Source organism: Lutra lutra, chromosome 6 (genome assembly GCF_902655055.1).
Source record: "Lutra lutra chromosome 6, mLutLut1.2, whole genome shotgun sequence".
In the NCBI taxonomy this organism is placed as follows: domain Eukaryota; kingdom Metazoa; phylum Chordata; class Mammalia; order Carnivora; family Mustelidae; genus Lutra; species Lutra lutra.
In genome coordinates, this window is record NC_062283.1 from 229248 (window position 1) to 251562 (window position 22315).

General features: G+C 59.2%; 2 protein-coding genes across 2 annotated transcripts; one reads left to right on the top strand and one right to left on the bottom strand.

Annotated features, from left to right (window-relative positions):
* Positions 1-1072: 1072 nt before the first annotated feature.
* Positions 1073-13087, top strand: LOC125102560 (uncharacterized). Its single transcript, XM_047733872.1, is given in 8 exon segments — positions 1073-1333; positions 3026-3250; positions 4275-5097; positions 5100-5587; positions 5697-5768; positions 11400-11555; positions 11836-11855; positions 12024-13087. Coding segments are annotated over 6 exon segments (1536 nt in total). The 5' UTR covers positions 1073-1333; positions 3026-3250; positions 4275-4553; the 3' UTR covers positions 12280-13087.
* Positions 13088-14777: 1690 nt separating this feature from the next.
* LOC125101970 (tripartite motif-containing protein 10-like) lies at positions 14778-21558 on the bottom strand. The gene is made up of 8 exons (XM_047732619.1): positions 21442-21558; positions 20776-21281; positions 19572-19667; positions 18757-18987; positions 18129-18151; positions 17756-17871; positions 16677-16709; positions 14778-15715 (listed from the first exon to the last, which is right to left on the bottom strand). Exons 2-8 carry the CDS (start codon positions 21217-21219, stop codon positions 15198-15200), a joined length of 1461 nt encoding a protein of 486 aa, XP_047588575.1. The 5' UTR covers positions 21220-21281; positions 21442-21558; the 3' UTR covers positions 14778-15197.
* Positions 21559-22315: the final 757 nt, after the last annotated feature.

Here is a 22315-nt window from a genome sequence, read left to right on the forward strand (position 1 = left end):
CCAGGGAAGGGGCTAATTGCGTAGTGCCGTCCTTTGTTTGAAACAGGTGTTTCCAACCCAGGGCTGACAGTCAGCCCCACACACACGTGCCCCTGGGGCATTCAGCCCTTCCTACAACCTGTCAAAGTATCCATGAAGGTCGGTCTGTCTGGGATTTTCGGGAGCAGCTACTCCGCGGGTTCTTTTTTCCCCCAGCTTCAGCTAATTTTATTTATTTATTTTTAATTGAAATTCAGTTAAATTAACACGTAGTGTATTATGGGTCTCTGAGGTAGAGGTCAGTCTTTCATCAGTTGCGTGTAACTCCAAGCGCCCATCTCCACTCATGCTCTGCTTCATGCCCATCCCCCGGTCACCCCACCCCCACCCCTCTGTGACCCCTGGTTTGGTTCCCAGAGTCCAGAGTCTCTCATGGTTCGTCTCCCTCTCTGATTCCCCCCTTCAGTTTTCCCTCCTTCCCCTGTGGTCCTCCCGCTGTGCCCTGTGCTCCACAAGAGTGGGATCATACGGAGTTCAGGACTCCAGGACCCTTTAACCACCTGGAGAAGGACTCTCACCTTCCCTTCAGGCCGTGGCCTCCATGCCGTTGGGTAGAATCCCGGGGCCTCCAGGAGACCGGCTTTTGCCACAGTCCTGAGGTATCTGCTGAGTCTCGAAGCTCCAGTTCCTGCGCCCCTGACCTTTCGTTTCCTAATTCCAGAGCAGAAAACTTGAGGCTCCGTTCTTACTTCTTTGACATTTTACTGGCGAGCCTCCTGCCTTGGCCCCTGGCTCTGGCCGCCCTGCCGGCTGTCTCTCCCGCGCCAGCCCCTTCTTCCACTTGGCTCGCACGGCTGTGTACCTCCTCCTCCTCCCCAAACCTACACACCAAGTTAACTTGCCTCAGCCGGGAATCTCTTGCCGTGAGGAATTACAATGCCAGCTTTAAAGCTATCCTTTTTATTTTCTTTATTTCTTAGTTAAGTTTTTAATTTTATTTATTTTTAAAGTAGGCTGCGCACCCAGCATGGAGCCCACATGGGGCTCGAACTCAGGGCCCTGAGATCATGACCTGAGCCGAGATCAAGAGTTGGATGCTCCAAGGACTGACCCACCCAGGCGCCCCATCACCTATTTTCAACCATCCCGCGCCCTCTGGAAACCTTCCTTCTTAAAAGAAATGTCACAGCGCCTCTGGGTCTGAGCAGCATGGAGCGTGGTCCCCTCCAGAGCGGTGCGCGGATCTGCGTCCTGTGTTGGGACAGCACCAATTGCCTGTCACGGAGAGACGGGGCCCCACACCGCTGAAGGACCCCTCCTTCACCTGTGCCAGGCTGGGGGGCAGGGAATCCAGGTAAGAATAATTCAGAAGGTGCCTTGAATTTGAGGTGGTGATGATGCCTCCAAGGGGCAGAGGGAAGGATCTAGCTGGCTCTGGGGCTCAGGTAGGCCACAGCCCCGTATCAGCGCCACTGCCAAGGGACAGAGGGGACGGCTGGCTGTGGCCTTTACCCCAACGTCCCTGCACGGGGAGCTGTCCTTCCAGGGGTGGCCACAGTTGGGGAAAGGAAACCTAGGGGCCGGCAGAGAAGGCAGTTTCCAGTGTGGGACTCCCAATGAGGGAACGTTTCCGAGTGGTCAGTTCAGAGGCAGGCTGAGGACACGTCCCAAGGATTCCCAGTTAGGATTTAATTGGAGACTTTCAAAAGGAGCATTTGAGATGCCCACCCCTGTGTTAGTAGAGGGGAGCGTGCAAAGAAGGGGAGACTTAATCCCATAGCTCAGGGAGCGAGGCGGGAGCTGAAGTCGTGGGTTGGGGGTGGCAAATGTCTCAGGGTGGTAAGTGAGGTGATGGGGCAGGAAGGGAGAGCACCCCCCCCCCCGCACGCCTGAGTGCAGATCAGAGGGGATCTGGGCTCGGAGCTGCTCCTGGACGGGCCTGGGGCGGGGTCTCCTCCGGCCGTCCTCTTGGGGAGGCAGCAGTCATGCGGTGGACAGCCTGCCCTGCTGTCGACGGGGGCCCCGAGGGTGAGCAGGAAACCGGCCAGCAGAGCTCACACTAATGTGAGTAGTTCAGAGCGGCCGCAAGGAGGTTGCGGGCCTTCCCTCCCAGCGAGGCTGCAACCAGGGGTCCAAGCAGGCGGAAACAAGGCAAATCACCCGACTCGACTCCCGACTGCAATATGTTACCGCAGCTAAACTTGCTCAAGACCTCCCGGAGCACGCGCTCTGTGCAGGACTACGCTGCGTGGCCCGGGTAGGGGGGATAATCGCACCCTCCACTTCCAGCTGTGACACGTGGTCGCCTGTCAGGGGACATGGGCCTGGAACAGGAGCTCTCCAGCTCTGGAGTGAGGACCTGAGTCACACTCTTCCTTTTTTTTTTTTTTTTTTAAGATTTTGTTTATTTGAAAAAAAAGATTTTATTTGAGAGAGAGGGAGAGAGAGAGAGAGAGTGAGAGGACGCACAAGCAGGGCGAGGGACAGAAGGAGAAGCAGACTCCAGACGGAGCAGGGAGCCGGACGCAGGACTTGGTCCCAGGACCCTGGGATCATGACCTGAGCCGAATGCTTCACCCACTGGGCCACCGGGAGTCCTGACACCCAGACGTTTTGTTGAGTCTAGAATCCTATCATTCTAGCCCCTGATGGTCCCTCTTCTAAAATATGCGAAAACTTAAGTAATGGTTTAAACTTTGTCCCAGGTTAAAATGTGCAGGTGGGGGTACCCGGGAAAAGTCCCCACCCTGTCTTCTAGTCGTCCGGATGTTTCATTTCAGTGTCACTTTAATGGGGTTTTCTTCATGTGAGCGAGATTGAGCACCCTTTATGAGGTAGAGCTATTTTGTGCTTTTTCTATGAAGTGTCCACTTACGCTGCCCAGTTTTCCCTCTGACAGCTAAGACGGCTTTCGTACTTGGAGGCTGCCTCACTGTGTCAGCAAATCAGCCCTTTGAATTTGATGATCATTGTAAACATGTTTGTTTTTAACGGTTTCATTTGGTCATTTGTCTCTTAATGTTGCGATTATGGCTTTTTTCCACAGAGAGATTGAAGAAGATGTTTCTTACTGACACATAGTGGACAAGAATGTTATTTAGTTTCCGGTGTGTGACATACACCGTCTGGAGGACAGTCACCGTCTGCCACCATGCAGTGTCATCCAAGTGTCACTGGCCGAGTTCCCTCCATGCATGTCTTTCTGAATGGAGTCGACTCTATCTTTTCTTGCACGATGTCCATGCCGACATGTTCTTGAGCTAGTGTGAAGGTGGATAGGGCAGACGCCTGCCTTGTAGTCATTCAGATAGCCAGTAGGAAACCCAAGAATAGGACCGAGTGACTCTACACACTGCCGGACGGTGTCAGGTGCTGTTCTGCCCCCGTCTGTCCAGAATCCAGCTACTGATGCCCTGTCCACTTACCAAGCCTCTGCTGAGCTCTAAGACGGAACATCCTGGATGAGGAAGCATGTGGTCAGTGTGACACATGTCGGGATCTGGGTCCCAGCTCTCCGTTTTCCCTGTGTGACCCTGGGCAGGCTCCCCACCTGGCATCATGAAACAGGACAGGAATGTGGCAGGGTCAAGGGCTAGAGACAGGAACAGATGCAGGCAGAGGAGCTCGGGTCCAGGCCAGGGTTGCTGATTTCAGGAGGCAAAATCCCAGCTCTGCCACGGTTCAGAGGGAGGTGCTAGACCGAGCAAGTCACGGAGCTGAAGGGGCTCTGGACTGGGTGTTCGGGGGGATGGGGAGAAGCGGGGTGCACACAGCCCCCAAGCCAATGGGTTTGGGGAGGCAGCTCTGCGGGGACTGGAGGTGGAGAGTGGGCTCGAGCTCCCCAGCTCGGGGGAAGCTGCACGATGAGGTGGTGTGTACACTGAGAAGGACGCCAACCCACTCATGGGACAAGGGGAAGTCAGGGACCTGGGCTTGGGGACAGTGACTGTCTGTGGCCAGGGAGGACAAGGAGGGGCCATGGAGTGAGGCCCTCCCAAGTACCTCGGACGTTTCCAGCCTCTTCCTGTTTTTGAAAGATTTTATTATTTAGTCACTTCTCCATTCCATGTGGGGTTTGGACTCAGGGTCCAGAGTCACGGCCAGCGACGGAGCCGTCCCGGCTGGTGTCAGGGACACCTGGGGTCAGGGCGGAGGTCAGCCCCCGGACAGTGGGCTGGGCTGTAGAGGCAGGTTCCGTGACACGCAACAGGGGCTGCGCAGGTGGGGCTTTGGGGAGTTGGCTCTGGCTTGCGTCATGTTTACACCGAATGCACCAAGACCTTCTCCCTCCCCAGGTGCAAACCAGCCACACCTTCCCCAGCCAACGTTCACTTCACCCGAGTGCCCTAGACCCCACCCCAGCGGCGGTTCAGGCTTCACCTTCCCGGCAGTCCCGTGTTTCCAGGAAGGAGGGGCCCCTCACCTCTCCCCCAGGGCTCCTGACACGCGTCGGGGAGAGAGCCTTCACCGCAGGCCTTCCGCCTGGACAGCCCAGGGGATGACCTGGAGGGGCGGCAGGGACACGGAGGGGCAGCACGAGGGGAGGCAAGTGGTCTGGAGATGTGGCAGTGAGAATGTTTAAGACAAGGGCGGCCGTCTTGGGCTCCTCTTGGAGAGGCTCTGAAGGAAGGGAAGAGGCCTTCAGACTTTGCCCGGCCCAGGGTTGGCTCTACACACCCTGTCCTCTTTCTCTTTCACTCTTTCATCGTGAAATCCATGTTGCCCAGGAAAGGATGTTGATTGAGAGCGAGAGAGACATGGATGCCGATGGCCGCAGCCACACTCTGCCACCATGGCCACCAGGCTCCTGCGGTCCCGTGTGGGAGAGGATGCACAGAACTGTCCCCTTCTCTTCACTGCCCACCCATCGGAGATGGTCAGCTTTGAGGCTGAGGACGCCTTGCCTTCCAGGCACACTGAGCTCTGCAAAAACAGAAGGCTCTGGAGAGGACAACAGAAGTGGCTGCGAATCATCTGCTGGCGCCCCACGTGGGACAGATAAAGAGAGGTTTTCAGAGGCTGGAGGGTGTGCGTCAGGGCCCAGCAGAGACCTCCGCCAGGTGCAGACCCATGGGGTGCATGGCTGGGCGGCGGCCCTAGTCGCAGACAGCGGGCAGTTGCCGGACCCGGGGGGCCAAGCCATGCCTCCTCTGCTGCCCAGGGGCTGTCCCCCTCCAGCAGGGCCCCCTTGTCCCAGTGGTCTCTGCACAGGCCCCTCCAGAACCACACAGGAGAAGGGGGGCCTGTGGACGGGAGGACTGCCGGGGCCATGGTGCCTCCGTGGAAGGACCTCGAGGGAGAGCGCGTCTGCCCCACCAACCAGCAGCCCCTGCGGGGGGCCCTGAGTGTGGAGGGTATACCCCTCTTCTGTCCGGATTGCCTGCTTCTGCCCACTGCCGAGGCCTCGGCCTCCGGGGTCCTCCGCCGCCCCCTGCACCGGAAGCCCTGTTCCAAGGGGGTTCTAGGCACCAGCTACCTCCGTCCCGGCCAGCCAGAGAAGGTGCTTGGCGTCCGCGAGGAGCGCAGGCCTCTTCTGCGCGGGGCGACCCCGCGGTCCCCTGAACACTGCGGGGGCTGGGAGCCGGCCACAGACGGCACGGTGGGCCTCTGAGAGGTGAGGCCCCTCCTGCCCCACGCCCGCACACGCTCGGAAACTCAGCGCTACTCCAACCTTCCGCTTCCCCTGCTTCGGACCCTCGTCAGACTCTCCCCCGCAGCGGGTGCCCCAGCGTCCGTGCACTGACGGGGGTCTAGGTGCGGCTGTGCCCGGGGTGCTGCGTCCCGGGCCGGTGAGAGGCCCTCAGTTTGCTCATCTGTGGGATGGACGTGGGCCTGAGGACGCACAGCTCTTCCAGGACCAGACCCTAGGGTCCCCTGCTTGATAGAACTAGACATTTGGTGAGAAATGGGATCAGCTTTTGCATATGCTGGTGAGTATCCGGCTGTCTACGTGTATTCCATGAGACTTTTGGAACTATGGTCTTTAAATTGAATTCCGGTGTAGTGAGCACACAGTGCAACATAGCTCAGGTATACATCACCTCCCTGCGGGACCCCCTGCTCCCCAGCACCTGCTTGCCCACCCCCTCCCCGCCCCTCTGGTGGCTGTCAGGGTGTGCGCTAGAGTTAGAGGCTGTTCTGTGGTTCTCTCTCTCTCTCCTTTGCTTGTTCGTTTTGTTTCTTAAATATCACACATGAATGAAATCAGATGGTATTTGTCGATCCTGCAAATGTACTGAAGCCTGGAAATGAGTACATGATTCTCTCTTTTCCCTCTTCCTTTGCCTGCCTTCCTTCCCTCCTTCCTTCTTACAGTGGTTATTTTTATCTTAATTAATTTTTATCATAAAAGTTACATGCTCTTGGTAATACATTCAGTCAACACTGTAAGGAACGAGCTCAAAGTGAGAATCTTGCTGCTTCCCAGAGGTAACCATTGGTAGGTTTCTGCGCATCCTTCTTCCAGGAAACTGTGTGTGAACGCACTCTGTAAATGCCCCACACCCACCCAGCCCAAGGATTCTCCATATTTTGGGTAACTCCTTTTTGTCATCTAAAAGTACACCTTGGACATTTACCCATTTTCCCATCAGTGTGTCCAGATGGATTCTTACAAATTCTTCAGCCACCGCACGGCCCTCTGTGAGGGCGCCGTGAGCAGCAGACGTGCGGTTATTTCAAGGCTATTGTTTTGTTTTGGAATCGTATAGACTGTCTGGGTGAAGAACCTTCAACACGTGTTCTAGAGGACTTAGGGTCTCCAAGAGAATACTTTGGGGACAGTGTGAGGTACTTTCCAAGTTCGGATTGGTTTTTCCCGACCCTTTTTATTGAATAATCCGGAGTGACCCCACGGATTTGGATCCCAGCCTTGTAATCCGCTGTGTCCACACGTACACTTGTATATTTTCTTGACTCCTGTTCTTCTCTTTCTTTCTTTCTTTCTTTTTTTAAAGATTTTATTTATTTATTTCACAGACAGAGATCACAAGTTGGCCCAGAGAGAGGGGGAAGCAGGCTCCTTGCTGAGCAGAGAGCCCTATTCGGGGCTCAATCCCAGGACCCTGAGATCATGACCTGAGCCAAAGGCAGAGGCTTTAACCCACTGAGCCAGCCAGGCGCGTCCCATCCTTCTGTTTATTTCTGCCTGTGTGCCTGGCCAGTCGGAATGCACACCTTTGCACTGTGTGTTAATGTTGGCTGGGTCTCAGGACCCTCCCAGTCCTCTTACGTGTTAGATTTTTTGTGGATATCCGCTATGTTTATTTTGCCCCTTGGCTTTAAGATTGTCATTACCAGGGGCGCCTGGGTGGCTCAGTGGGTTAGGCCTCTGCCTTCGGCTCAGGTCATGATCTCAGGGTTCTGGGATTGAGCCCCACATCGGGCTCTCTGCTCAGCGGGGAGCCTGCTTCCTCCTCTCTCTCTGCCTGCCTCTCTGCCTGCTATGTGATCTGTCAAATACATAAATAAAATCTTTAAAAAAAAAAAAAAGATTGTCATTACAGACCTGCCCACCCTTCAACCCCAATCCTAGTATTTGATTGGGTGGAAAATGAACATATTTTCACCAGGGTTTCTTTCTGTCCAGTATGAAAGATGAGTATTCAAAATCTTCACTTAGATACTGACTCTTTGAGGATGTGTTATGGTATAGGATGAGGAGGGGGAGTCCAGATCCGAGGGGACGATGGGCAGGTGGAGATATGATCTAGAAAGCCAGGGAGGCCGGGCTCTCTCCGTGCAGAGCCCGGGGAGAGGTGCCCCGCAGCCGAAGAGGCCGGTGCAAACACGGCGAGGCTTCTCCAGCTCTGCTCTGTGTGGGACGCTGCACAGTCTCGAAGGAAGCCCAGAGATAATTCAGAATCCCCGTCCTCAGGTCCGCTTTAAAATGAGGACAGGAAGCCTAAAATAAGTAACAATGTCCGTTCCCTTGCGAAAGACTCCAGTAAGCTCCTGGACTGTGTTAGGAATGACCGTGTATGCTGGCGAGCGACAGGCAGGCGCCATCCCTGCTGCCTGCTTCTGCAGCGGAGGGAGGGAGACCGGCAAGGCTCTGAGATGGGAGTCACAGTGGCCCGCATGCATGGGGCCGGGGTGGGCCTCGTGGAGCCAGTGGCGCCCGACGGGGACCTAGCAGAGAAGCTGGCTGGTGTGGGGACCGAGGCAGAGCGAGGGCGCACACAGACCCAGTCCTGAGAAGCCTGGTCACATCCGAGGGGTTTATGATGACAGCCGTTGACAGGATATACCACCCGCGAATGGGGGGATCCGAGGGACTTCCTGAGTTTCCGGGTTGAGAACCTGGGTGGGAAATGGAAGGGAGGGCAGGTTTGAAGGAAGCATCACTTCATTTAGGACAAGTTGAGTTCACGTTGGGGCACATTTAGGGTCCTGGACATGTGGCAGGATGAGACGTGTGGATCTCCACGGAGAGCCTGGGGTAGGATCCCTAGGATCCAGCCGTGGGATCCCCGGATAAAGGTGTTTCCATCCAAGGAGATAGATGTAATGTCCTCAGGACCGAGTCTAGAGAGGACCAGGACAAGGAAGGGTGGGTGGGGGTGGGGGACGGGGAGGGACGTGGGGACAGTCACCTCAAAGAAGAGGAGGACTGAGAAGAGGCCGTCCAGATGGATTTCATTCCCAGAGATCTCCGGACCCGGAGGCAGTGGCTTCTGAAGAGAAGCAAGCCTGTGGCTGGGCTGTGCAGGGGCCCCGAGGACGTGGGGCCCAGCAGGTGGGCGGGGAGGGTGGACAAAGAGCTGGCCGGGGACCGAGGCGAGGCCCTCTGGCTGCTGGGCATCTCTGCCGACCTCCAGCCTCTGACTTCCAGTCTTCCGCAGACCCCCGGGGTGAGGAAGAGCTTCCCAAGTCCCACGTCGGGTCCTCAGAACGCCGCCTCTCCCTGTGCACTTCTCCTTTAGCAAAGCAGTAAGTTTTGAGAGTCTGCAAGAGGAACTGAAGCCAAAAGATGATAAAAATTAGAAAACGCTCCTAATAAACAGCCAACGGCTGCGACAAAATCTCCTGAAAATATTTTCCTGACCCTGCAGGAGGGACCTAATGGATGAAACCCCCGCTCTCCAGCGAGCAGCACGTCCTTATCTTCGGCCCACACTCGCCCTTCTGGGCTTGCTTGGTTTTCCACTTAATCACCGTCCCTCCCCCTCCAGGGCAACCTCTGCAAGTCTGTGTTGGGTTTTTATGTGTAGATGGTTTGGTAGAACATATGCTGCCTCGCGTGCTTACGTGCTGAGTGAACACAACATGACTGTAGGCCTCTCCTGTTTCCTGCTTTTCCTGCCGGCCGTGCTGCCCTTGCACGTTCCCAGGAGCGGACTGGACGGGACCCCTGCTCTCTGTGGCACGGCGGTGCTGCCTCGAGCCTCTTAGCCCTGACGTGAGGAAGGGACCCCCGGGGCACCGACCCAGAGACAGGATCCGTGGCTCCCTGAGGCGAGCACACTCTGGGGGCCCAGCCCGGGCGCCTGTGGCCAACCTGCGGGTCAGACAGACCCCTCCCCTCACCCAGTGTTATCCGGGTGTGTGATTTGTGTTAGTCTGACAGGCGTCGAACAAGGTTTCGATGCCGTGTTACCGTCCGTTTCCGTGGTCCGTGGTGAGCTTGGGCATCAGTTCATGCGCACGAGAGCCCTTCGCACGCCCTCTTCTGTGAATTAACTACTGATGTTCTTCGCAAACCTTCTCTTGGGTTCCTGTCCTCATCCTGATGCGTCAGCTTCCCTTTCTACATCCCACAGCTGAGTCTCCTATTGGTTTCGGACCCTGGGCTGTCCTCTCTCAACCTGGCATTTCGCTATTAATTTTGTGCACGGTGTCGTCACCAAACCGCAGTAGTGAATGTTGATGAGGGTTTGTTTTCAGACCCCACAGGTCACGACTGATTCTCTAACGATATTTTCTGCTGATGTTGCCGTTTTACCTTCACGCTGGGGTCTTCCTTCCGTCTAGAGCCTCCTTCCTGTTTGGATCGAGGAAGGTTTTCTCTGGGTTGGGAGCCAGTTTTCACAACGTGGTCTTCTCCAGACCCTGTCCCTTCTCTCACCAATTATGTCCTACCTTTCTTTCTAATCTCCTTGTGACCTGGGTCTGTCCCCAAGCTCTCACTTCTCCCACTTTCTGTGGGCTCTTGTCCCCAGGATTGTGCCATGTCCCCAGTGTGGCTTTGTGGGGCCTGTCATCCCGCAGGGCACACGCACCTTGTAGCTGATCCCACCTGGGGCTGCCCTCGGGGACACCCCCTTCCCGTCCACGTTAACCATGAAATCCTGTGTCTGTGGCAGCACCAGCTTCGTTTAGCTTTGCTTCCCTGAAAGCAGACTGTTTGGGGCACTGAAACCCTTTACTGTATCTGCAGCTTCAGGGACCCAGGGACCCAGCGAGACACTGATCTGAGATTGAGAGAGAGGCTGTGCCTCCTGGGGCTGTGGGGCTGCGAGCCAGGAGGCTCGTGTCCAGGAAGGGGAAGGGGTGCCCGGGGCTGTGCGGCTCCGTGGGGTTAGTCCCGCTGGGCTGGCGTCCTGTGCCAGTGGTCACAGCAGTCCCCACGCAGCGTTTGGGTGTTGGGAGGAAACGCCCCGGAGTCCAGGGAGAAAGTCCTGCTACTCTCATTTTCCGTAGTTATGCCTTTGCTTTCCCGTCATCCTCCATCCAGTGAGCTCCGTGCCCCTGACCCCAAGCACCACGCATCCAGTTTTCGGCAGAACTGTCCCGTACCAGGTCCCGGGATCAGGCCCTCCCGCTACCCAGGCCCCAGGTGGACAGACCACGGTGTGTCCCTCTAGGAATCACTCACCCACAGACTGGGGAGGTTCCTGAGACGCACGAGAGAGCTCTGCTGGCTCAGGACGCGGGAGGAGCAGAAACCCCCAGCCATGTGGGGGGAGGCGCGGGGTCCAGGGAGGGGCCGCCTGCGAGGGTCCTGGTGGCTGGTTGCTGCACTCTGACCCCTGTGTGTCTGGAGCAGCCTGATGGGTGTGTCGGGAGGGGGTCCTGGGGGCCAGGAGCCGGGTGCTGGGTTTGGCCCCAGGGTCCACCGGCCCAGGGACTTGGCTCCAGTCCAGCCCTGTGCTCCTCGTGGGGTTTAGACATGTGGCAGAGGCCAGTCCCACTCACCAGCTCCAGCCTGTGAGCCGCTTGTCCCTGGAAAACACAAACTGCTGGTCTTCGTCCCTGTAGGGGGACCGTCTGTCCCTCTTGGCCATGTGTACATGGGTCTGTCCTCACCCTGGACAGGTGGGGAGCGCCAGGCCGGTGATGGACGACACGCCTGTGCAGTGGACTCTGCACACGGCATGAGTGGGGGCGGGGGAGGGTGCTGGTGTTCCCTCGGGAGTGTCCCAAGGCCCAGGGGTGGAGGGGCCCCCGCGAAGCTGCGTCTCCGGTGATCCATCCCACAGGTTCAGGAAGAGGCGGAGCGGGAGAGCCTGCAGCAGGGAGCCCCCCTTGGGCAGCGGCCAGACCAGCCCAAGAACAGGCTGCTCCTGCCGGACGACATGCTGATCCTGGTGGCCCTGTGCCTGCAGAACTTGAAGCTCAGAGAGGAGTTCGAGAGGGTGAGCAGAGCTCTGGAGAAGGCCCCCCAGGCCTGGGCACCCACCTGCTGCAGGTGTGGACAGCGATGATGGAGACAGTGCTCCTCTTCTGTGGTGGGGGCTCCTGCTGGTCATGGTGACAGAGCCCTGCTTCCTGGTGACTCGTGGGGCGGAGCGGGGTGCCAAGAGGGGCCCCTGGGTTCTGCGAGGTCTGGGACGGGCCGGAGGGGGGTTGGAGGTGGTGGGAAGCTGGGTGCCCAGCCCACGCTGACTGATGCTCTCTCCCCCTGTGTGCTAGGAGGCCGGCGACTCCCCGGACAGGTAGGGGCCGTCCTGTCCCCCTCGCGTGCCCGCACATCCACACCCACAGACTCGTGCCCGCACTCGGCCTCCTTGGGGTCCAGGGGGTCCCTGTCCCGCCGCCTCAGGCCCCCATGCAGCACACCGGGGCCAAGGCAGCAGGACCGGCTGAGGTTTCTTGGTTTCTAGGAGCGCTCTGCAGAATGGAGAGTGCCTGCGGCTGGAGAAGAGGATGCTGAGCCCCCTGCTGCCGTCCTCTGGGCGGCTTGCCACCAGCTGTTTCCTGGACGGCCCAGGCTCACCCCAACCCCCATCTCTGCCTCCCAACTCCCCCTCCTTCTGCTGGGCCAGTCCCCCAGGAGGCTGGCCCAGGAGTTTCTGGGCACCCGCATCTCCCGAGCAGGACCCCCTGGGCTCGTCCCTGCCACTCGGACCAGATGCCTGAGCCTTGCTCAGGCTCTCGGCTGACCCCGCACACGTCAGGCCTGAGTCCACCATGCTGCCCGTGAGCAGACAGCAGTGCCTGCCTCTCCCCATGTCGTGCTAGGACAGGAGCGCCCAGTCCCCCACACGCACTCCAGGGTTCTGTGACCCCTTCCCATGAGCAGGACTGTGGCTGGACTGCGCAACAGCAAAGGGCACGGAGTGTCCCTCCGGTCACTGTGCTACCCTGTGTGGTCACTGCAGGCAGGACTCCTCGGACACGGACCGCGCTGGGCCAATGAAGCACGCGGGCCGGGCCAGGGACCCGCAGGCGGCCACTCGACTGGCAGCAGCCTCTGGCCCTCGGCCCACAGGGAGCAGGGCCCTCAGGCCAGGGCTGCAAAAGCACGAGTTCTGCCTACAGTGTGAGCCCCTCCCAGACACTCCGACCCCGACACCGTGACAGCGGTCCCCGCTCCTGCCCACGGCGTCATCCTGCCGTCCCGGACACTCGGAAGCCGACAGTGGTCCCCGGCCGGGCTTGGACCCGAACCCCCATGTCCACGTGTGTGATGAGTCTGGTGCGCCCTTGCCCTTGGCTCTGCAGGAACCTGGCCGGGGGCTCAGCTGCACGGGCCTTGTTCTCTCAAGTGCACGGTGGGGCTGCTCCCGCGGGCACCACCGCACGGGGTGCTGGGAGGATTAAATGAGTGAACACCTAGAACAGTTCGTGTGTGTGCGAGCTCTCCCTCTGAGCCTGGCCCCTCCCCCGGGGCCATCACTTCCCTGTGAGGCCTGGTTGTGGCAGAAAACCCCTTTTCCTTCTTTACACGTCAGTTCTAACAAAGCTCTTCTTTTCTTTGGAACGATCTCTGTCTTGGTGAACAAAGGTACTGCTACTGTGTGTGTGGGGGCGGGGACAAGAACCTCAGGGGAACCCACGGCCGACAAGACAGGCTGCAGCCCTCCCGCGGGGCCTGGAGAGGGTGATGGCCCGGAGGGCGGCTCAGACCTGAGCACTTGTGGGGCAGGCGGGGACCCCGAGGGCCGATCCAGGATAAGGGCCCCCGCAGCTGTCCCGAGTCACCGAGTCACCAGCAGTTGGCGTTTCTCAGCGAGGGGAACAGATGCAGGCCCTTTGTGGGGAGTGTGGCCGTGTGAGCTAGCTCCCCGGGACCCTGCATACCCCACAGTGGTTCAGGCCTGTGGGCCAGATGGGCGCTCCAGCCCTCACTGCGTGACCTCGGCTGCAGACACCCCACCCTGCACGTGAGACGGGACTCCTGCAGGGACAGCTTAAGGTACTACTGCACGCCCGTCCTCTCGCAGCTGCGGACTGGGCCGCTCATGTCTTACCAGGCCCGCCAACACCAACAGAAACACAGGCCAGTTCTCAGTGGACCCCAGGTGTGGGGCTTCGGGTGTGTATTACCATCACTCAGAGACTTAACGCATCCACAGTTTTGAATATAACGTTTTCTGGGAATATATATATATTTTAATATTTATCTATCTATTTGACAGAGAGACATCGAGAGAGGGAACACAGCAGGGGGTGTGGGAGAGGGAGAAGCAGGCTTCCCACTGAGCGGGGAGCCTGACACAGGGCTGGATCCCAGGACCCCGGGATCATGACCTGGGTCGAAGGCAGATGCTTTAACTCACCAAGCCACCCAGGTGCCCCTTCCCCGAATATATTTTATAGACATCGTGAATGTGCCCAGAGGATGCACTCAGCCCCGTGCAGCTGCTGCTCCTGGGCCCACGTGTCCTCTGCCTGCGCCCCAAGGAGGACAGGCAGACCACCAGGAACTGGCCTTGGCCTGCATGGGCTCCCGGGCCCGTGGGGAGGTGACCCCACTTCAGTTTGTGTTTAAGGAGAGCAAACAGGGCTGACGACGTTGTCAGGGAGTGGCACGTTCACACGGAGTGGAAGACGAGCCCCAGGCCACAGAGGGCGTGAGAACCATACTCTGCACACAGCCTCTCACGTTCCCCCGACCCCGACCCCGGGGCGGCTGACGTCCTCCCCCTCCATGCCCCGCGGCCCTGGCTCTTTCCCTTCCCCACGCCAATCCCCGGACACCAGTGAGTCCAGGCCTAGAGCCTCGTCCCCGCTGCTGCTGGTCACCCCTGCGGGGAATCCACAGCTTTGTGCGCGGGTGCGTCTCTGCCCCACAGCGCACCTCTCTGGGCCTCACCCTTCCCACCACCCCGTTCTCGAGCCCAGACTGTGACTGCCGCCACAAGGGACCATGTGGGCCGCCGGTGACTGTGTCCGGCCTTGCATCTCAGCTGACGTGTGTTGGGGGCGGGAGGTCGCAGGCAGGGTCAGGGTCTGGTCGCCCAGTGTCCAAGGGCTACAGGGCCAGCCAGTCCGGCCTCTGCCGACCTTCTCCCCTCACTGGGCACACGCGTCCTACAGCAGTCCTTCCCAGGAAGCCTTCCCGGCCGGGCTGGGCCCCATGCCCTGAGCTCTCCCACCGCCCCCTCTGTGACGTCCCCTTGCTGCCTCTGTCCAGTCCGGGAGCTCCTCCAGATGCCAGATTTTTTTCATTTTCACAGCAGCAGTGGCCCCCATCCTGCCTGGTTCACAGGTAGCACACAAAAAATGTTTCCCGAAGGCACACGTATACGAACCCTCATTTCTCTGGAAAAAGACAGAATGAAGAGAGGTGCCTTGTCCCAGATCACACAGTGGTGGCCACAGGCTGGTCTCCAGCCCAGTCTTCTGGCCCCAGCCCAGGACTCCTGTGTCCCTGGAGCCCCAGGCTGTCCACAGGTGTCAGGGAAGAGGCCTGATCAGCACATGGGGTCACCCACCTTGCCCTTCAAGTCCTCACCCTGCCGGGCTTCCACCCCGTCCCCCGGGGAGCTGGCAGGGGTGGCGTTCGCACCATCCTCCGGGGAGCTGGTCCCGGCAGAGAGTGACCGCCTCTCTCAGGAACTCACGGAGAAGCTGGACCCTCGGCCCCAGAGCCCAAAGAAGGGAAAGACCTTCTGGGTGAAGGAGGCCGTGAAGGTGTAGATGGGCTCCTGGCTGACTGCGTTGACGAAGGTCACCCAGCCCACCTCGTAGTCCAGGGACACGCGCACCTGCCTGGGCTGCTCCTGCAGCGCCAGCCTCGTGGGGAAGGAGCCCAGCGCTGACACGAAGCCCCAGGCCAGCCTCACGGCCCACACACCCTCCTCTGGCCGCAGCCGCAGCTCCCCCTTCCGCCTCACGGCCTCGCTCACCACGCCCACCGTGCAGCTGCCCCCGTGGGCCAGGTCCACCTTCACCAGCCACGTGTGTCTCCCCGCCGTGAAGCCACTGAGGGCCAGGACACAGGTGGCCCGGTCAAAGCGCTGGGGGCTGTCTGGCGAGCTCTGCCACTTGTAGGAGAACTGCGCGCGCCGCCGGTCCTCAGATAAGAGGAGCTTGGGGTGGGAGGTCTGGGGGTCCAGGCAGATGTCCGCTGCAGAGGACAGAGACGGCAGCACCGTTTACGACCTGCGGGAGCAGCTAATGCCCCGCCTCCGCCTGCTAGTGTCATTCTCCACATCACCGTGCCTGTGGCACGCATGTCTCCCAGAACCATGCCAGGAGTCCCGATGCTCTGACTTCCCCGCAGACCACCCAGGACAGAGTCCGGGCTTTGAGCAGCCCGGCCAGTGACAGTGTGTGCTCCCGCCTGCCCACAGATGCCCGGGTTCCACACCCGCCGTCCTTGGCTCAGTGCCGGCCTTGGAGGGCAGCCCTGTTCCTGCAAACGCGTGGCCTCCCGAGGCTGTGCCTGCCCCGCTGCCGCTGGCCCCCACCCCTCCTGCCTCTGAGACCTCCAGGGCCGAGAGGGCCTCGGCTTCGTCCCAGCGGCAGGCGCACACCTGGTCTGACCTCGCAAGCGCTAGGGCTCGCCTGAGGGCTTATTCCTGCTGCCTCCATGATTTTAAACCCGTCCGAGTCAGAGGGCCGCTTCCCAGCACGAAACACAGCACGGACCCTGCACAGTGTGGCCTTCAGGTGGGACGGTTCTAGATGCAGGTGTGGCCGTGGCCCAGCAGCACAAGGTGCCCGGGTCTCTGGCCGACAGGTGCTGTGGGTGGCTCCTGCGCCAGCTGCCTTCCCGCTAACTGTGCCGTTAAACTCCGCAGAGACCAAGCGCGCTTTCCAGTGATTCCAACGGTGAGATTCCAAACCCAGATCAGAGTCCCCTTGCCCAGGAAACCCTTCTTGATGACTGTCATCCCGGCTGGTGTGACCTTTGTCCCCGCCCGTCAGGTGCAGATGAGAACATGCGCTTCGTGACAGGGTGTGTGAGTGTGTGTGTGTGTGTGTGCACATGTGTGCGCGTGGGCAGGGGACTCCGGGGCGCCTGGCAGGGGACCCGACGACACACGGCTTCCCCACCCCCGCCCATCCTGGCACAGGCTGCCTACCTGGCTCAGAGTCCAGTTCGCAGCACAGCTTCTCTGTGAAGAGGAACAAACCAGGATGAGCTCTCGTTTGTCTCATGAAACCACACCCCGCTCAGTGGTGAGGAGACTGGCCCCAGCAGGGAGGGACGGGACAGGGACAGCAGACAGACCCCCAGACCCGTGCTTCTGGCCCCAATCAGTGTCCGGAGCAGCAGCGACAACGTGTGCCTGACTCTGGGGCTTGGGGGCGGCCGCCTGGCCCTGGGGGGGCTGTGTCTGCCTTGCGCAGCCTCTCACATGGGGCAGAACACGTGCCCCAGAAACATCGACCAGAAGAACAGAAAAGGGGGTGAATTGAGTTCTTACTCTCCTGGGAAATTTTTGGAACAAAGGTCAGATTTGATTAGAGGACGACATCCCTCACGGCCAGGTCACTGGGCGTGCTTGCTGGCAGGCTCCAGTGTGGGCCCATCCAGGTGACGTTGCTGTGGGCGGGCCACGTGGAAAAGGGCAGCGTCATCCCTGACGTCAGGGACAGGGCGCTGCCAGAGCCACATGCCTGACTCATGCCCAGCATCACACCCGTTCCCACCAGCATGGCCTGTTCCAGGAACACGGGCCCAGTCCCCACAGGGGCCTGGAGTGCCGGCCAGACGGGGGAGGGAGGGGATGCAAGAGAGTCAGCAGCCCCACGGCACGAAGAAACACTCTGCCTTGTTATTAATTAGCCATGTTCATCATCAGAAACTTACCATGTATGACAAGTGCCTCTGCAGACTTTTTAAATTATCAAAAATGACGGGTTTTGTTAATCATTATTTTTTATATTGTTCAAGGTCAGCAGATCAGATTTACTTGTGTAATTATTTTTCAGATCAGTTAATTTTTTTCCAGAGACCTTCATCTCTATTACTACCGTGTTACGTTATCCTGACCAGCAGATTTTACCAACACGTGCAAAGAAGGACAGCCCAGGAAGGCACCAGAAGGGTATGAGCCAAAGGTCACTCAAGCCTTGGGCAGTGGTGGAGTGTGGGGGGCGTTCCCAGTCCCGGGCTTCATGGACCCCCATGCCCAGGGGAACCCTGGGGTCCTCTTACCCAGAAACATCTCCATCTCCCTCCTCAGCGGGACAGCCTGCTGGGGGAAGTCCCGAATCCTCTGGCCCAGCTCAGGGGACACAGCCTCTGGTTTCCGGCACTTTCTGGTTTCACATCTAGGGGCACGGAAAGAGTGGGGTTTCTCCAGACTCGGCTGGCCACCTGCGAACCGGGCACAGGGGAAGCAGGTCCCACAGGCAGACACACTTCGTCGGGGATGCACCCCACTGCCCACCGTTGGGCAGCTGCACGTGTAAATGCACGCATGTGTATGAAGTTGTGCCGTTGATGGGACAAGGCTGTGGGCATGCAAGACTCAGGCGTGTGACGCCGTGTGTGCATGCCTGCGGGAGACGAGGGAATGGCAGCTTACCTTATCAGAGTACTTCTGATGTCCTAGGAGAAAGAGGGGAGAGCAGGAGTTCAGACAAACACCATGTTGCCACAGAGGAAAAGCACCCAAGATCCTGTAGCTGCTGTGTTCTGGGGCTAGTGAGGCATCCGGGGTCACAGAGGCCACCCCCTGATCCCACGCAACCACACAGCAGAAGGAACTGGCAGCCAGCTGGAGGCCAAGGCCCCTGCTCTCAGTCCCGTAAACCGGGAGTGTGGCCCCCAATCACGCTGCCCATCTGATGCCTCTCTGGGCGCCCGCTATCTCCGGAAGAGCTTCCTGAGTGCTTGGTGGCCCCACAGCATACCCGGCCTCGGAAACAGCACGGGACATCTCTTTGCAGAGCATGAGATGCTTTTCAAACTGCTCGTTTCCACTGTATTTTCCTGTTGGAGTCTCACAGCATCCCTGAGAGGCAGGTAAGAAAAGGACCCCCCAATTCGATGGACGTGGGACAGTGAGAATCCAGGATGCAGAGTGACTGAGGCCTGTCTGGGGAGCAGGCGCTGGAATTCAGGACCTCTCTTGCCCTCGGGGTGAAGGGGAGGTGGCTCAGACATGGGAGGGCGCTGGAAGTCAGAGGCAGCCTCAGGTGGGGCAGTCTCACCGTCAGGAGCTCCCGGGCTGGCCTCCCGTTCTTCTCCTCCAGCTCAGAGATCAGGCTGCTGAACCGACAGATCTCCTCGCTGACCAGGACATCGAACGCGTCCTGTTGCTTCAGGATGTCCCCATCCAGCTTCTCCAGCTGGGCCAGGAGGATGCTCTGCTGCTCCTCCAGGAACTGGCTGAGGTGTGCAAACTCGAAGACCACTTTCTGCCTCTTGGTGGCGACCTGACACTGAAGGGGCAGGAGGGGAGGCCGGGAGGGGTGATGCCTCCTCCTCCTCCTCCTCTCCCTCCCTTTCTTCTGCTTCCCTTTCCTTCTTTTTCCCCAGTTAGTTCACCCCCGTCTCCCTCCGGCCCAGATCCACGTCCTCCTCCTTGGGTGGAGAATTGGAGCCCCCACCCCAGGTCCCTAGATGGAGCGGGAACTGCTGTGGCCTCCTTCCCTCCTGCCGGGCGGTTTCTGGGAGCTGACAGCCCGGCATGGCGTTGGCCCCTTCCGTTTGGGCTTCTAGAAGCCTAGCCAAGGAGGGGGTGGTACAGCCCGCCTCTTGCCTCTCACAGGGCACCCTCTTCCCTCAGCACAAGGCTGTGTCCTGGGCCGAATCGCTTTCAGTCCTTATAGCCTTACAGCAGGTCTGGGAGGTTCTGCCGACTCCCACCTCACGCCAAGCAGAGATGAGCTCGTTTGGGTGGGAGTCAGCTAGAGTGGTCACTAGAGTGACCCCCCAGTCCCCATGCTACGTGGCCTTGGCTTCAGGGGGCCGCTGGATCCCGGGGGGCGGAGGGACAAGGTCTGGGGAGCAGATGGAGACCTACCAGGAGGACTTGTATCCTTTCGTTTTCTCTCGACTGGATTCTTTGAATCTCCTCTCTCTCTTTCCTTAGACACTCAAGACACTTCTGTATTTGTTCCTGGAGAGAAAGCATATGTAGTATGTTACACAGAAGCAATGACTGGTGAAGAGGACATGACCCGACGGAGGGAGCACCCCTGGCTGACAACACATGTGTCCTGTCTGCAGCATCTGGCTCTCTCCAGGTCCTTTCCTTCTCGCTGTGCTCTCCAGGAACCTCTCCATGTGCCAACACAGCCCATGACTCAGTTTCCCCATCTGAGGCTGGCTGTCTTCAGTTTAAAAACCCTAATTTGTTGGGGTGCCTGGGTGGCTCAGTGTGTTAAGCCTCTGCCTTCGGCTCAGGTCATGATCTCAGGGTCCTGGGATTGAGCCCCACATTGGGCTCTCTGCTCAGTGAGGAGACTGTTCCCCCACTCTCTCTCTCTGCCTGCCTCGCTGCCTACTTGTGATCTCTGTCTGTCAAATAAATAAATGAAATCTTTAAAAAACAACAACCCTAATTTGTTTTGTCTCTGGTAAGCTAGGCCTGGGATCGGTCCCGAGCCTGATATGCCCTTCCTTGAAAGTGTTCCAACTTGCTCACATCTCTCTCAGAGGGAACGCATACACACAGTCCCTTGTTGTGAATAGAACCCATTTTCTGTGCCTGATTCCAGATGGGAGAAGACACTTGGATAACATAAAAATAGCCGACATACTGCTGTAAAAACGGCTTGGTGTGGAGTAGAGTAGGAACAGGAACTCACACGAATATCCACGTAGGGACACTGAGAAAGACAGAGAGTGCTCTCTCGTCAGACGCTGGCGAGCTCGTGGACACGCAGTGGACGACGGGGAGGACCACACACCCGGGTTTGCCCCCCTGCACGCAAACACTGGTTTATTCACCAACACGAGCACACAGTCCTCCCTGCATACACCACATGCACGTCGTGCACATCACACTGTCTGCACGATTGTCCCCCAAATGCAGACACCCTCAGACGTGCGGGGCTGACCCACGTGGCCACCCAAACAGTCCACGCGTCCTTGTTGAGCCCCAGAAACTGTGGCCATATGTGAGCAACACGGAACATGCTGCAGCACGCCTGGGGCTCCTGCCCAAGGGAGGACAGGGAGAGGGAGACGGGCTGTGCCCCGAACCCCCGCGTGCCCTCTCCTACCCTGTAGGGCCCTGCTGCCTCGTCCAGGAAGCGCACGGTGTGGGCCCGGTGCTCCCAGGCCTCCCGGCACACCACGCACAGCTGTGTCTCATCGTCCTCACAGAAGAAGTAGACCTTCTCCCCGTGCTCCCTGCAGATGTCCTCTGCCTCGGAGTCCGGCGAAGACACCAGCTTGAGGTGCTCAATGCTCTCCACCACGCTGGCCAACTGCCAGTTGGGCCGGAAGCTCCCCGGGCGGAAGGGCTCCTTGCAGAGGGGGCAGGGGAGGGCCTCCCCGTGGAGGGCCTCCCCGGGGTCCGTGCCTGGGATCTCGCAGTAGCGTGTGAGGCAGCCCCGGCAGAAGTTGTGGCCACAGTCGATGGTGACCGGCTCCCTCAGGGTGCCCTGGCAGATGGGGCAGTTGACCTCATCCGCCAGGCTGGTCACGGAGGCAGCTGCGGCCATGGCCCCGCTGTGCCCGTTGGCACCTCAAGGTCACTCTCTGTGCAGGGCTGAGTTGGAAGGATCTGGGAAAACAGCAAGAACACCCACTCGTCCTCACACGGCCAGACACGGCCATGTCGTAGATACGCACAGACACCCTGGTGGTCGTGGACCGGCAGGCACACACACAGATTGCGCACACACAGACACGCGCACACGCACCCCCAAGGACAGGGCACCCACCTGATGCCACGGTCCTCTTGTCCTCCTCCCAAAGGAGCAGACGCCCCCGCTCCAGGAGAGGGAGGAAGGAGGGGCCCGGCATTCCAGAGCCGTCCTCAGGCACTGTCTGGGCTGCAGCCCACAGCCCAGGGAGCTGAGTCTGACCCGTCCCTGCGCCTGCGCCCGCGGTATCTTCGCGGTCCACAGCTGGCAGAGATAGTCCTTGTTTGGGGTGGGAGGCGGACCCGGTCAGGGACCAGAGAGGCCACACCAGCCCCCTGCGGTAGGACCAGCTGCCCCCAGGGAGATATGGTATCGGCTGGCGCAGCGAGCGGGAGGGCGCAGATAAGCTGGCTGCGCTCAGGGACACGTCCCCGGCCTGCCGCGGGCTTCCACGGAGGCAAGAGTCAGCCCTGCGTGAGGAGCAGGAAGGAAACCGGGAATGGCCGGCACTTGTTCAGGACCCACCGCTCACGCCGGTGTCTGTCTGCGGTGCGCCTGGAGCCCCCCGCCGCTCCGGAGTGAGCCTGGCGCTGCCAGCACGGGGCTCCGCGTGTGCGTGGGGAGGTGCGGGCCCCCATCTGTGCTCAGATCTGAGCGCCCCAGAGCCGCGCCCCCACGCAAACACCAAGGGAGCCACCTGTGCAATTCAAGTTTCCACCTGGCCATATTTTAAAAAGGGAAGTTAATTTTAGTATTTTATTGAGCCCCAAATACAATCATTTCCACGTGTAACCAGTCTAAGAATTAGGAACGAAGTATTTTATGTTCCTTCTAACAGGTGTATCGTTTGGAGAGCTGCGTGTCTTTGCTGGGACCTGCCGCATTCCCGTGCTCGGTGGCGTGGAGCTGCGGGCTCTGGGAGGGCGGTGGTGGGTGGCCGCCCCCGCCTGGG

Bases quoted from the DNA above. Each gene is read 5' to 3' on its own strand.
- LOC125101970 (XM_047732619.1), bottom strand. From the start codon at position 21,219: ATGGCCGCAGCTGCCTCCGTGACCAGCCTGGCGGATGAGGTCAACTGC. The intron at 16,710-17,755 runs GTAAGAGGACCC...TCCTCTTCACAG, and splicing joins GGAGATGGAGATGTTTCTGG to AGAAGCTGTGCTGCGAACTG. The intron at 15,716-16,676 runs GTAGGCAGCCTG...TGTCCTCTGCAG, and splicing joins CGAACTGGACTCTGAGCCAG to CGGACATCTGCCTGGACCCC.